At 36.9% G+C, this 16,294-nt stretch overlaps 1 protein-coding gene across 5 annotated transcripts in view; it reads left to right on the top strand.

Annotated features, from left to right (window-relative positions):
- Positions 1–16,294, top strand: part of ROBO1 (roundabout guidance receptor 1) — a 541,331-nt gene that overhangs the window by 477,987 nt on the left and 47,050 nt on the right. For all 5 annotated transcript variants that reach the window (XM_068691128.1, XM_068691142.1, XM_068691134.1 and 2 more), the window contains 7 exons: positions 2,962–3,167; positions 5,407–5,488; positions 5,655–5,823; positions 5,924–6,090; positions 9,217–9,338; positions 11,760–11,991; positions 13,264–13,385. In XM_068691128.1, coding sequence (XP_068547229.1) covers positions 2,962–3,167; positions 5,407–5,488; positions 5,655–5,823; positions 5,924–6,090; positions 9,217–9,338; positions 11,760–11,991; positions 13,264–13,385 — 1,100 coding nt within the window. The remainder of the gene's footprint in view (positions 1–2,961; positions 3,168–5,406; positions 5,489–5,654; positions 5,824–5,923; positions 6,091–9,216; positions 9,339–11,759; positions 11,992–13,263; positions 13,386–16,294) is intronic.

The following is a 16,294-nucleotide window of genomic DNA, read 5'->3' as shown; positions in this document are numbered from 1 at the left end:
TTTTTATTTACATACATCAGGGGGAGGATATGACACTATTTGGATCTGCTTTACATAAAGTCATATTGCATTCATTGTTTCTTTGAACCTAAAAATCCTGTTTGGTTCTTCTATGCCAGGGGGTTAAATTTCGGATATCACTTAACAACATTTTGTTGTGAATCAACATCTGGTATTTGATAAGTTTACTTCTCTTTATGGATTGTTGTCAGTTCTGTTAATTTATCCAGCTTTTTTTCTTTTTTCCTTTTTTTTTTTTTTATCTTTCACCCATTACATTTAACTTACTTTCATATTGCTTGTTGCCTAAGTATTTATCCCTGTTACTGTGTGCCTGTTTGCTAAGCATCTCCATTTATCTGCTTTTTTCCCTGTTTGTTGTTGTTGTTGTTTGTTTGTGTTTTGTTTTGTTTTTTTTTTCCCCTGTTTTTTTAGTATTGACGTATAGCAAAGAAAAAACCTTTATCTGTATGGAAGTCAGTAGAATAGTATGCAAATGTATATTATTATACATTTCCTTTTAGGAGCATTTGTGACAAAATTTAAGATGAAAAAGCTACACGGAACATGGCTGCAAGCAGTAATATATAGTGGTGTTATGTCAGTTCGCAGATAGTCAGAAATTCTTAATATTTTTTATAGGAAAGATAGAAAGGAGAAAATGATTTTTGTAGGTAAAATAATAATCTTAGCCATTACAGAAAAAGGATGAATGCAGTCTGTGGAGAGATGTTGAGGTGAAGGAAGCTGTTGCCACAGAAGAGATTCCATAAGCAAGGCCTCTGCCCTATAAAAAGCATAGAAATAGTTCAGTACTAGAAACATGCAGTGAAACTGGCGAATGAAATTGTCTATTTACACACGCTGGATTGAAATTGTTTGGAGGAATAGGACAGCGTTATTTCTGATTTCTCAAAAGTGGCAGACCAGGCAGACAATGTTTCTTAAGCCACTTTCATTCCTTTTCCACTGTGGAGAAGATCATGGCAAAGTGAAAAAGAAATTTTAGTAATAAAATCAAGCCAAATACCTTAAGAGTTTTTTTTCTTAGTGACCTAAGCCATGTGAACTTAGAAAAAATCAAGTTACTTTAAACAAATTTGCTTTACTATGACCATATGTTCTGGATTGATCTAGTGGATAATTATTATGTATGATGTCTTTGAATATTTATTATTTACTTATTTTTCACTTCTACTAAAGTAAAGACAGGATACGTAGAATGATACCCTCATATTACTAAAAGTAATAGAAGTTCTGCCACCAGCTTCAGTGGCACTTATGTTTACAATGGTTTTCAATGGAATTAGACTTAAGCTGTAGAACACAAATCAGTCAGCAAGGTGATTACTGGGAGCATTAGATGGGGCAAAGATACTGTGAAATTTATGCAGTTCAATACTGAATAGCAACATATCCATACTATTTCTGGTGTGTTATTTTAATACATTTTTTACTTTTGCCATATCAACATGCTACTGTAACTGATTGTTAGTAAACAATTTGTAAATTGCTTAGCATTAAATAGTATTAAGTAATGGTAAAGCAAAGCATAACTATCAAGTCCAAACAGAAGATGTTACTCAGAAAATCATTTGGAAAATTATGTCCAAACTTTATTGTAGAGCCTCATACTATTGACAGTTGCAAGCTTCTTTAGAAGCTTGTCAAAGTTAAATTCAAACTATAGGTGAACTTAGTTTGGCTGGCTCTGATGAGAAAGATACAAATGGCCTAACAGTGCCATGCAGTGCATTACAACAGGTTGGGACAAGAAGCATAGGATAAATTAAGCAATTGAAAACATCAAGTGTCATTTGAACACGCAAATGAAATTACAGGAGCTGGAATTTAGCCAAAAAAAAAAAACAGTGATAACATCATGTCTATTGTTATAAAAAGCAATCCAAAACTATGTGATGATCCCAAACTACCAGAACTTCAGGTTTATATTTCAGCTACCAGACCAGATTTTAACTGCTAATCAGAGTTAAGGTCATTTAAAGTTGTGGCTATTTTCAGATTAATAGTCCATGTCATGTTAGATGATAGAGGTAGGAGGGGGTCACAAAAAACACAAATAGATAGTTTTTACCTGTTTTCTTGATTATCCATTGGATAATGGTAAAAATGTGTAGAAAATCGTTCTTTTTTTTCTGTGAATACTGAGATTGCTGTATACCTTTCTATGCATAGTTAGTAAATAACTCATCGATACCATTTCATTGTCATTGTGTGCAACGTACGTTAGAACTGATGCAAACACACTGTGGGATTCTCCTTGTGACTTTGAACTAGTATTGACAGATTAATTTGTTAGAAACTACTGGAAAATAATTTGTAGCTGAAAAGTTCTGAAATGGTGCTATTCATTAGCGTTATGTTTAGTCTAATCATAAGCATCTCCCAATTAGGAAACAGCACAAAGATAAATTGATGAGTTAAAAGAACATTTTGAAACAAACAAACAAACAACAACAAAAGAAACAAACTTACTTATTTACCAGGTTATTCCATGCCTGTTTACTTCCTTCTTCTCTGTCTACTTCCTTCTTCTCTGTCTTTGAATAGAGGAAGTATGAGTTCTTTTTTACAGGCCTTCTGCATGGTAAAAGATGAACAAGGTGAAAACTGTGCCTTTGCAAATAATTTGCAAAGTGCTTTATCATTTTGTTATCACTTTATAATGACATTGGAATTAGAGAATGTCTACCAGATATTGATATGTAATAAATAATGCTTATTTCCTTTCTGAAATTAATGTATTGTATATTGTTTTAAAATTCTGTAGTTGTGCATCATTATGATGCACCCTTCCCTGAATAATGCATGCCTCTGACTTTAATTACTTGTTTAATTATCTTTAGTTTGTTTCAAAGCCTCAAGCAACTGCTGTTCCTTAGATGATTAGAAAATTGCTTCCAGTCACAGAAATCTATTTCCTGTTGTTTCTTCTGGCAGTGATTGCAGACCGGCCTCCCCCTGTCATTCGACAGGGTCCTGTGAATCAGACTGTAGCTGTAGATGGTACTTTAGTACTGAACTGTGTGGCTACAGGCACTTTAACACCCACTATTCTCTGGAAAAAGGATGGGATCCTGATCACTACCCAGGACTCTCGCATCAAGCAGTTGGAAACTGGAGCATTGCAGATCAGATATGCTAAGGTAGTTTGAAATAGCAAACTGTTTTTTGTGTTGGGTCTTTCCTGTTGTTTGTTTCACTTTTTCTCCTCAGAGCTCTTTTGATGTAGGCAATCCTACATTTAGAATGAATGAAATGATAAATAATTGTATTAAATTATTTGATATGTCATGTTTTCAGGTAGTTCATTCTTTAAGCTTTGCACCTTGGCTTGTGTATCACAGAGCACGTTGCTTCAGATGCAAAAATGCTATTAAGAAGTATTAACAAGGGGGATTATTTGGTATTTAAAACATGAAGGGGGAAGGAAAACTCATATTTTAGTAAAATGAATTTAAAGTATTTGGACTTCATCACTAATATATAAAAATTATCTAATTATTTCAAATACTTATAAAGAAAATCCTTGTTCAGCATGCTGCAATAATAAGAGTTAAGTACACAGCTTTTTCAAAATAACTGTTAAATATATTTACTTGACAGTATAAACATACCTTCAAATAATTAAACACCTGAGAAGTACATGGCTTCCTTAGGGAATTGTAACAAGTTCTTGGTCAATATTGCCAGTTACACCTAGCAAAATGTACAGTGTTTTAAAATGATGTTAAGTTCCAGCACACTGACGATTCCCTGTTATATTTTCTGTGGTTTGAAATTTAGTAATTCTTAAAATTAGGCCAAATACATGACTTCAGTGTGTTCCCTAGACTTCCTGTGTTACCGATTACAAGTTTCACTGGCTGAGACTTTCAATCTCTGATTTCTGAGTGCTTCCATTCATCTCATCTGCTGAGGCTGGGAGCTCAGTAGGTGTGGTGGTTTTAGCCTGATGGGCAGCTGAACTCCACCACAACTGCGCTCTCACTTCCCCCTCCTCAAGACAATGGAAAAGGCTCAAGGGTTGAGATAAGGACAGGGAGATTGCTCGCCAATTACTGTCATGGGCAAAACAGACTCAGTGTAGGGAGATTAATAAAATCCATTGCTTATCACTAGCATACTGGAACAGTGAGAAACTCAAAACAAACTAGAAATACCTGCTCCCCCATCCACCCTCTTCTGCCTCCTTCCCCCAAGGGGTGCAGGGGAGTGGGGAATGGGGGCTGCGGTCAGTCCCTCACACTTCATTTCCACTGCTCCTTCACAGTCACTCTCTGTCCCTGCTCCACGTGGGGACCCTCCCACGGGATGCCATCCTTCCCGAACTGAGCCTGCGGAGGCTTCCCACAGGCAGCAGCACTCTAAGAACTGCTCCCGCATGGCTCCATACTGTGGGGTCCAGACCCCCTGCTCCTGCGGGGTCTCTCCATGGGCTGCAGCCTCCTCCAGGCCACAATCACCTGCTCCACCAGGGGCTCCTCCACGGGCTGCAGTGTGGAGATCTGCTCCATGTGAGGCCTATGGGCTGCAGGGGGACAACCTGCTCCACTGGGAGCCTCTGCACAGTTTTCTCACTTCTCTCACACAGCTAGTCTCTCAGCAGTTTTTCCTTTTTTAAACATGATCTCAGATACCCAACCAATGTCACTCCCCGGCTCAGCTCTGGCCAGTGGCAGGTGCCTTTTGGAGCCAGCTGGAGCTGGTTCTGATCTGACATGGGGCAGCTGTTGGGATCTGCTCACTGAGGCCACCCCTGCAGTCTCCCCATGAGGACAACCTTGCCACATAAACCCAATATGGTAGGGCACAATGTATTTGCAAAACAAGCAAACAAACAAAAACCCTCCTTTGAAATGTGATTAAGTCAGGTATGGACAAGTAAACCAGCATTCAGAACTGGGTGAGAATTGCATATGGAGGTCCTTTTTTTGGATCTGCCTTAGAGTGAAACATTTACTAGTACAGAGAACCCAAGATGTTTAAGGCCCTGTGAAATATTTAAGCTTTGTTTGAAGGTTGACATTCTAATGTTGCAGTCCGGACAAATCGTAGGCATCATTTAGGCAAAAGGTTACATAGGAATCCTGTTATCCGAATTCTTTATCAATTTATTTAAGAACTCTGCAGAGTAAGGAATAAATGCTACTGAATGGGTAACATGAAGTTAGAATATGCAGCATTTTCACTTCTTTGAAGAAAGCTCAGAAACATAGCCATTAACTTCATGCCTTCTTATGTAAGAAGTTTCTGGTTCAAAGTTTTTTGCAGTCTAATACATTTATCCATATTCATGGAGAAACATGCAGAGATGTAATTACTTTTCTAGCCCACTGAGTGCCTGATTGTTTCAAATATTTATTCTTCTCTTTTCCCACTCAGCTGGGTGACACCGGTCGGTATACCTGCATTGCTTCCACCCCAAGTGGCGAAGCTACATGGAGTGCTTACATAGAGGTCCAAGGTAATCAATTAGGTTTTCTCTGCATGGAGAAAATACATACAAGGAACTCAAAAATTGAATTGTAGTAGTTATACGACTCTGTCATAAATTGCCAGGTAAGATGTGAACAGCATTTAGCTTACAGCTTCGTCCTGTCTATACTCAGCATTTTTCTCTCCTTTGTTAGAATTTGGAGTCCCAGTGCAGCCACCAAGACCCACTGACCCAAACTTGATTCCTAGTGCTCCTTCAAAACCTGAGGTTACAGATGTCAGTAGAAATACAGTAACGTTGTCATGGCAACCGAATTTGAATTCAGGTGCAACTCCAACCTCTTACATAATTGAGGCCTTCAGGTATATGAGTCTCATAAGATCGTGCTGTACTTATGTTTATGTATAATATATTGTTAAAGAAGCACGTGCTAACCTGCTGTTGTGTGTGTTTTATCCTTAGCCATGCATCTGGTAGCACCTGGCAAACTGTAGCTGAAAATGTGAAAACAGAGAGTTTTGCAGTTAAAGGGCTAAAACCTAATGCAATTTATCTATTCCTCGTGAGGGCAGCTAATGCGTATGGACTAAGTGACCCAAGCCAAATATCTGATCCAGTGAAAACTCAAGGTAAGCTTTACATATTGAACATTTTAGCTGTCCAAAGTTAACTGAGAAACGTTACTTGGAAAAATTTTACTAGCTTTCAACTGTCTATCTATACTGGCTGTAATATATGCTGCATAGTAAAATGCATTGTTTACACTTGCATTTCCCTATAACATAGACTCTAAAAGCTGCTTAGACAGCATACTGTGCTCCCCAAGAGAACCCTAGTATCTCTTATCCAAAGATAGTTACGTCCTGCAGAATAGCTCTTGTTAACAACAGAAGTAATCTCTGATTTTTGAAGTTATCACACAAAACCAAAAATTCCATGGAAATGTTATTATGTCCAGTGGATCAATGAGGCTTAGGAATGAGACAGGGAAAGAAACAGCACACAATGTGATTTGTCTTCTGCTGCATTAAGAAAGATACAAATATTAAATTTGAAGGAATTAGGTGTTGTGGGCCAGTAAAGAAGAACTTCTGGCAATGTATTAGAAGTATTGCAGTAGTGCTACTGTTGAAAGTGAAACAATAGGAAAAAGATGCATTTACAGACAGTCAAGTGTAAGACAGGGATGTATTACAGCAAATTAAGGAGTCATCTGCTGACTCCAGCTATGGACTTAATCCAGATATGTAAAATTTAAAATAACTGTGAGTTCACTATAAAAAATAAATGACACTTCCAATAACTTACAAGAAATAATGCTTTACAACATAGCAGCCTGCATTTTTCCTTTGATTATGAGCAAATAGAAAGAAAATTGATATATACTTTTCCAAAGAAAAAGTGATAAAGATCATCTTCCTTTTTTTTCTGTTTTATTGGAGAATTTGACCCATGGGTTTATTAAGAGTGCCTGTGTTGTATGTTTGTTCCTTTGTTTGCAAAAGTAAGTACATGCTTGTTTTTGGAAGGAAGTTCCTTAAAGAAAACAGCATTTTCTGTTAGCAAGTTTTCATTTGTTCTGAAGGCAAGTTTTTGTCATCTCCCATGAGGAGTAAGCAGTTTCATATTGCTATCCTTTGTTATTATGCATTTCTCCTGATGGGTAGCAATTTCCTTGGATATATAGACAGCAGAGTTATGACCACATAGAAAATAGGAGTTACACAGGTTTCTAGGTCTTCCCCAAAGGGCAACATGTTTTGTTATGCAGGTAAGCAGCAATGCTCTATATGAGTCCATTTTTCATGCAGTGTAGTTTCATTTGAAGAGATGAGATGTGCATCAGGGTTGAATGTCCCAAATGAACTGATCACTGACTTGACTGATAAACAGCAAATGAGGCAGAATATTCTGTTCACTCACAGAACTGAGTGGTTTATAATGGTACAAAAAAGTTTACCTGTTCTCTGAGATCTAGTAGAGCTGAAGAACTGAGACCATGCAAAACCTAAGAGCGAAGCTAAAGGCCAACAGATAAAATTTTCATAAATAGTAAGAAGCATAATAAAGTGTAAAGTTCTTTAAAGCTGCTCTACTCTTCTTCCAATAACATTTCCATGTTGTGAAGGTTAGCTTTATACACATTTTTAGTTTGAGCTAGTAAGTTCAAAAATTTCCCAGTTAAGTTTTGTTCCTAAGTATGTATTGTCTTGTTCAAAATTCTTATGCAGATCAGGAAACTCACCTACCTTAACCTTTAGATTTGACTAACATTGACAAAATAACAACATGTTTTAGTATTTTCTCTCTCAGTCCCTGTCTTGGAAACTTCAGAGCCTAATCAAGAAAACACAGGATAGATGATATACACCATTATATAGCACATGTGCAAAAGATTGAGGCTATTAATAATTTTAATCATATTGTTGATGACTCATCTTTTATGACTAGTAGCAAAAATATTACTAATTACTCAACTGACTTTCCTGTAATATTCTAAGCAGGATGAGATTTAGGCAACTCTCCAAACAGAAATTTCTATCTTTAATGCTCTCAGAGCAATAAAGGGAGGAAAATGCTCTGATAAATGGACCGTTTGGCAGAACATATTGCATGTAGATACAGTGGTGAATCAATGGTATTTCTTTGGTTTGTGTGTGTTTGTGCTTATCAGTATTCCTTGCTAAGAATCTGGATTTGTCACCTACTAACTGCATGCTACCCTCAATTTGCTTTATTAACATCAGAGAAATCTCATCATCTTGCAAATGTTTGAGGCAACTGTATGGCAGGACTGCAAAGTAGCAAAGGCTTTGTATTGCCAAATGGGAGAACTAAATTTTTGGAAAGAAAGGTGTAAAAAGTTGGTAAACTGAGAATATGTCCACCATGCAAGAAGTATGCTTTACATACATACATGCTTTACAAACAGCACTATCCAAACCTCAGCTTTCAAGATAGTCTACGCACCTGCAATGACATATTTGAGTAGTTGTAGATGGATATATATATATCCATATATATACATGTATATGCAGTTTCTTTGTACTGTCTCCTTGGCCCTTCTTGTGAGCAGACAGGTATGGAAATTACTAAGGTCTTCCTAGAACAGAACCCTTGAAGATTTTCTAATCTTACCTAATTGGAAGAGAAGATCAGACAGACAGAGAAAGTAGTAGGCTAGAGCAAAAGTTATGTAATGCATTACCCTGTATCTGGAATTCTATTTAAAAAAAAAAATAGAAAAAGAAATCACTCTAAGTACTTTCTGTGTATTTCCCAGTCTGTGATTTTAACTGTTGTCAGCATGGTATTTGCTAAAATGAAGTGATCAAAGGAAGACATGTGAAAGCAATACAGAAACTATGTTCCTCCGCTGTCCATAGTACATGTATATTTTAGACACCCTATTAGTGACTGCCCTATAGACTTTATATATGTCTAGGACAGTCGTTCCATTTCAGTTAAATAAGCTTTTCAAGGGCTCTGCATGTAGCAAATGTGTTTCCATTGTACTATTGAATATTTTGAGAGGAATGTATTGCTTCATGTGTATGAACAATCCTTTTAGCTTTAAATAGACCAAATGTCAGAAGGGTAAGACAACACTCATGTAGATTTTTCTTACATAATTGGGAAGTACTTAGGATATGCTTCACTGAGGAAAGCATCATATGTTTTCTGATATGTTTGTATTTACATATGCTTATTTTAACAATTATATATTGTGAGAATGGAATCTTAAATTATTACAGATGTTCCACCAACAAGTCAGGGTGTGGATCACAAGCAGGTCCAGAGAGAACTAGGTGATGTGGTACTACATCTGCACAACCCTACTATCCTTTCTTCCTCCTCGATTGAAGTTCATTGGACTGTAAGTAAAAATCTGTATCATGTTGGTGGTTATATACATTGATGAATTGTACTGTCTGGGTGCTGTGGAGTCACACTTTAAGAAGTGTGTAGTTTGTACACCTGAAATTGTTTTTCTTTGGATTGAGTGCTGCTTGGACGTTGTGTTCCTACTTCATTAAATTTTGTCCCATTTTCACCATTGCTTGCCTCTGTAGAGAATGCTGCTTATCACATGGTGAGAGTTTTCAAGTTCTCCTCTGGAAGCTAACAGACTGATCAAAACTTTCACAAGTCAAATCATTTGAAGATTTTGCACTGGTTTCAGTAGGAAGTGTATGAATCCCCTAATGAGATAGCATGGGAACTTCCCCATCTGTCAGACCCCAGTGGAGGGAAGTACTACATAATTCTTTTTGAACCTGTTGCCTCTGTCCTACATACAGACTGGGAAACACAAACTAGTAGAGCCTCATCTGAACGTATTCTTCTTTCCATGGTGCTATGAATACACACAGTACAGGGAGAAGATGCAAAAATAACAATTTTGAGATGTTCTGTCGATGTTGATCTGACAGGAGGAAGCAAGAAGTTGGTCGTGGAGAATCTAGTAGAGAAAACGGAAGAGTAAGGAAACAACATTGTAGAAGTCCTGAAGCAAGTGAAATGAGAACATACATGAAAACGATTCAAGTAGGCTTAGAAAAGGCTGGGGCCTCAGTGAAGGAAAGGTTAGAAATGTCTTGCTATGGGAAATATTTGGCAACCAAAAGGTTGCCAAAGAAATGGAGAGAGAACAATACAGGAAACTATAAGTAACAAGTAATGAGAAATGGAAATATAATTCAAAGAAGACCAGCTTTAAAACAGAATGCAGAGAGAAGAAAAAAATGGGGGAAACTTATAATAGTGCAAGAATAAATCTAATAAGACTAAGATTTGAGGTCTGTTGATGTCCTCCATCTGTACAAGTCAATATATTGGCAGGAAGAGCACAGGGTATAATCTCCACCATGCTGTGACAGAACATTCTGAGCAAGAACGAAGGCATTTTGACTTTGTAGAAGAGTCCTAGCCCAGCTGAGTCCTGGTCCATGACCAGGGCTCCTCAGTGCTGCAAGGTAATATCAGCTGTGTAATTATGCTGTCACGTGCAGTAAGGCCACCTGCAGTAGGCAATCTCCTGTTTTAACTAATAACATTAAAACATCCTTGAGGTTCCTAGCACAATTTTGTTTGACCTTTACTTACAGAACAACCTTTTCCAGACAGCCAATTTTTGTCAGTTTCTTGGGTGGCCTGTGGCTTCTTTGCAATTTCAAAAGTAAGCATTACCTCAGTTTTAGCTAACACACACGTTCTTTATGTGATTATTAAAAATGAAAGATGTTGGTTTTTTGGAGTTAAATAGCAAGCAAACATTTTTATTATACCATTGTATGAGATTTTTGAAAAAAGGGAAAATCTGGTGCACCTTTTTAAAGTTTTTTATTGTTGTTTTTGGATTTCCTTATTCATCAGAAATTGAAACTGGTAGTTAATGCTCCACAAGAGATCACTTCTGCAAAGTAACTTTCTGTTGCAGTTATAGCCAAACACATTGAATCCTGTCCTCATTTACGTTAAGGTCTATTTCTCCATACATGCAATATAAAATGGCCTCAGTCTCAAATCATTTGGGACTGCTGAATGTCATTTTGATCTGCTTTACCAAGTCTCATCCTTATTACCATATTGATTTTTGTGAGCCTCTTCAGAACACTCTGAAAACATCTCCTCTCCTCCACCAGAGGAGCCTCCTGCTGAGTCAGTGATCGTGGAGGAAATGCTTGGACAAATCTGTCCTTTGACAGCCTCTAGTCTCATCGGAACAATGTAGATAGTGCCAATTGGCTGCCCTTTTAAATCGGTGACTCCAGAAGGAAGCAGGCAGGAAGCAGTGCTCATTTCATGAATTTTGGGATGCTTCCACACTTCAGGAGAGCTGGCAGACTTGCTGCTTGATCTGTGTTCATCAGCACACACTGCAGAGCCATCGCTACCCTGCCCTCGCCCACCTCCCTTGCCCCGTTCTGCAGAGCAGATTGGGGTGGGCAGAATGTATGCTGGGTTCCTTCAATTCTGGCGAGATTCTCCATGTATGTAAAGGTGGTTAGTTTCACAGAGCTAGAGTATATTATACAACTCTGCTATCCCCCTTTAATGCTTTCATAAATCTACCAAAACCTGTGCAGTTCTAACAGCCTCAAACAGATTAATGCACTTGTGTATCAGACCTGTAATTTGCTGTAATTCAAGGAGCCTGTATCTCATTCAGCAGTGTTCTTTTGAATAAAATAAATGGATAGTTCAAGGACTAAAGTCACAGACAACATCCACGATTCCTATTTATTAAACAAACCGTTGTATGTTCTAAATGTGTGTCTTTCTGTTGTTTTGCCAGGTGGACCAACAATCCCAGTATATTCAAGGATATAAAATCTTGTACCGGCCTACACCAGCATCCTATGGAGAGTCAGAGTGGTTAATTTTTGAAGTGAGGACTCCAACCAAAAACAGCGTTATCATTCCAGAGCTGAAGAAAGGTGTAAACTATGAAATTAAGGCCCGCCCCTTTTTTAATGAGTTTCAAGGAGCAGATAGTGAAGTGAAATTTGCAAAAACCCTAGAAGAAGGCAAGTAGGAGCCAGACTGTCTTCATCTTTCCTTTTTGAAGTAGTATTCTGGCCTGCTTTTCTCTGATATGTTCGTTATTTGATTTTGTTTGAAGTGTGTGCTGTTTGAGAAGAGCAATCTGCAGCAGAGGAGACTGTGTTGGACTGATCATTATGTGAATTGTTTGGTGACATCGAAGTAAATATTCAGAACCATGTGTGAGAGACAGAGAGAGAGGGATGTGCAAACCCCCCCATCAACAGACAATGGGAAATGTGCTTTTTATCTTCATTGCAGTGTGCACTCCTCCCTGCTGAGTTCATGGTCTGGTCACAAGTGACTTCTGTCAGATTCAAGCACTTACTAATCACTATCTTGAGTAGATAGCAGACACCACAGAAATCATCAAAGTGCTATAGCTGAGGGAATGGAAACCACATTCTTAGAAAGCTTTTATATCTGGATCAATCAGTAATACAAAATGAAAAGATAAATGAGGGCAACAGATATAGTGAGCTAAATTATGTATTTCCATCTCAAACACATGCTAAAACGGGAAGGTTCATATAGCTGTTCCCTTTGTTGTAGCTTGCCTGGTATCTCAGGCATAATGAGTATGCAAGGTGGCCGGTGCATCGGAACAGGGATTTCAGTGCCTCTGGCAGGATGTGATACCTTTTGCCTTCTTTCTTCCTACCTGTTATAAATACAGTGTAGTTTTGGTTTATTTCTCTGGGTGGTTAACTACGTTCATCCTAAGCATCAACTAAGCGTCCAGTTTTTTGAAAAATATTTAAAATGCAAAATATAAACCTGTTAATAGTAAAAAATTCAGTCTTGATTTTAACAAGGTTTGTATTATTTTTTACACACTAGAGCAACTAAGGTTTAACATTCTACTTAGGGTCAATTTACATACTTTATTTTCCAAAACTGTTGATTCTGGATGAGATGATTTGAGACCAATAAGGAATTCAGTGCTCAGGACTGTGTTGTGTAGTGAGTATCTGAGTTTGGAGAGTCTGGTGGCCTGTGTGTCTTTTCCTATCTTACAGAGAGACTGTGGCAGAAATTAGAAGCCTGGCTGTAGGATAACATCACTTACCTTGTAATTGATTATTGTAATAATAATTTTGGCTAGTGGGCAGAATTGCCCGTAAGGAAGGCTGGAGACTAAATGAATATATTTGTGTAGCCTAGAAACCAGTTTTCCTTAAAAAATAAAAATAAAAATAAAAAATACCCCTCACCGTTGTATATGATGTATTCAATCTTTCTCTCCAAATGAACAGCGCCCAGTGCTCCGCCTCAGAGTGTTTCGGTAACTAAAAACGATGGAAACGGCACTGCAATTGTGGTCACCTGGCAGCCACCCCCCGAGGATAACCAGAACGGAATGGTTCAAGAATATAAGGTAATACTCACATGCCTGTATCCCCTATCAAAGTGTTGGCTGTGTTCTGACGGGTAAGTTGTTTGTGGATTCTTGGCTCCATCTACTGGTTAAAGTCAGAGCACACTGCATGGAAAATCAAACTCCATATTAAGTAATTCTGTCTAAACGGTAGAAAGCAATTTAAAAAGCCTCTATAAATCAAAGCAAAGGGTCAACACTCATAATTAAAACTACACTCTTGTCTTTATTATAAATTGAGAAATGCATACACAAGCTGAGAAGGAACTATACCTGTTTGAGAACCATTTTGTGACTCGAAAGACATTGGCTAAGGTAATAAATATAAACAGGTTTCATAAGTTGAAAAGCTCAGGGATAATAATTAAAAGTGTTAATATCTGAGTAATTTACTCTTATCTGGGTACTTAAGCAGAAAAATTTCAAATAAAGAATGTGAGTGCATAATACTAAATGTACTAAATACTAAATGTATAGAAATTTTCTTGTCTTTTACATAAACACAGCTCTCATTATGCTATATAATTTTAAAAAAATGTAATTACATTATAAAATATTTATTTGATGTTCATGTAGCAGTAGACACTGTATTTTCAGTTCAAATTGTTTTGAGCTAATTTATGTAACAAATTAAATTAAGCTTAATTTTCCTAAGAAAGCTACAGACATTTTAAATATTTAGTTGTGTATATCAAGTAAGCTTTATAGCCACTAAGTGGCAGGTTCATCTGTTTCAGTCCATGCATATGGGCATTATTGAGAGAAATTTTTTAATGAAATTTTCTGGGCTATTTTTTCAGGTAAAACACTGTGCTATAGACATATATTCCTAGCCTTTAAAACTCATTCTGCTATTCTGTTTTTTCCTCAGTAGAAAAGGGGAGAGATCACTAAGCGTCATGGTCAATTTAGAATAATAAAATGCCTTTCAGAAACTAGTCAAATGGTAAAAAGAAAAAAATCTGTTTGTGGCTTAATATATAATGTAATTGAAAAAAACATACTGGGAAAGTTATTTTATTTAAAGATAGACCTTGACTAGAAGAGGTGGATTTATTTCCATTGAGAAACTGCATTAGAGGAATTTTAAGGTTGTAAGGACAAAACAGTAAAGGTCAGGAAATTCATATTTCCAAGTAGATGTAATACCTTACATACCTCCTAGCATTCAGAGGTAACAAGCTGCCATGTATCAGAGCAAGCCATCTCGTAGTGCTTGTGTAGCAGTAGATGGCACACTGGCACATTTCTCCTACATTTATTGTGTGCATTACATTATTTTCCTTTGTGTTTTTTTTTTTTTTTTTTCACCATAGACAGAAAACATACACAATGAAAATTTATGTAGTTGCTATTTGAGCAGCATATGTTTAATATTTTTCTCTAAAAATGCAAAAACAATGATCTACAATTAACTGATTTAAAAAAAAAAAAAATGGAAGTCTTGTAAATTTATTTTTCTTGTTTTTCTGTCTCGTGTTTTTCCCCCAGAAAAAAGTATGCATGTTGGGGGGTGGAGTTTCTAAGGCAAGAATATACCTATGTAATTAAAGGATAAGACAAATAGGAAGGAGGATACCATCTTCATTGGAGAAGTGCCAGTAGCACACAGAAAAAAAACAGAAATTCAAACCATAGCAGAGGTCATTCCTAGCATGAAGTTAGAATTGTCTTGTTATACTAATTTTTCTTCACTGATATGTCTGTTAGAATATGAATCCCCCCTTCATAACATTCTAAAAATTAGTTCTCACTTACCTGTTTAGGTATGTATTCAAATATAGTACTGGCAAGCACTGAACAACCTGATGTTTAATTTACCATTCTCAATTTGTGGATCTCTGCATTTAATTGAGCTCCTAAGAACAAAGCATTTTTACAGATAAGTAGTGCATAGTTGCAAGTATATAATAAATTGTTTTTTTGTTGTTCACATATGCACTATTGTACAAGGTGGCAGTAGCAATTCCTGTGAAAATGACTTGTCAAAATGCAGATTTAGATCTTTTGTTCCTCACTTTGTCAAATTCTTATTTAAATAATAACATTTTCATAGACCTTCAGAATTTAAGAGCAGTGTTACTAATTATACATACTGAAACAGTCTATATTTAATACCAGAATATAAAAAGGAGAGCCTTTTCTGTTCTTTTTGTATTCTCTAACCCACTTTACAGAAGCAGTTCTATATGTGCTGCATTGGGATTCTATTTCAAAGGAGCTTAAAATATATTTCAGATCCTCAGTGTCCCACTAGCCTTGTTTTAGTCCTTGGCATCCAGAGAATGAAGAAGGGTCTTAGAGTGTCCTGAAGATGAAATAAAGTTTACGGTATCCGGGAAAAAGGACTCCATGGAAAGTGCCCTAGCAATTGTTCTGTAAGGGAAACTCTAGCTCACTCACCTGGCAATCTCTACAGCAGCAGAACTGCACAAGGGATTAAGAACGGCTATCTGGATAGTAAATCTTTTAGGAGCTCCATATGTCAGAAGCACAGTCTTCCATCCTGTGCACAATCAGCACAGGTTCAAAAATGCTGACGTTCCCAGGAAAGTTTGCTTCTTTACAAATAAGGTACTGAATTTAACTAATTTAAATTTCTGGATAAATATTCATTGTAGTACATCTGTGGAAAATTAACAACAAAGAAAACAACACACCTTCATCATTTTTTAACAGATCTAGATCATCTGCTACTTCACTTTTAATAGTAGGTCACTGCTCAGCCATACTCTTATAAAACATTTGACACACAAATAGAGCAGGCCCAAGGAGATAAAAATATCACATTGTTCCTCCCAGTCATTTAATATGACTAGATATAATGCTGAAATGCAAAATGGTGTAAAATGGTGTAAAATGGTGAATTGAAGTCTTTAGACCTGTGCCCTAATTATAACCAAAAACGA

This window comes from Anas acuta, chromosome 1 (assembly GCF_963932015.1).
Source record: "Anas acuta chromosome 1, bAnaAcu1.1, whole genome shotgun sequence".
In the NCBI taxonomy this organism is placed as follows: domain Eukaryota; kingdom Metazoa; phylum Chordata; class Aves; order Anseriformes; family Anatidae; genus Anas; species Anas acuta.
This window is presented reverse-complemented; position numbering and strand designations above follow the sequence as displayed.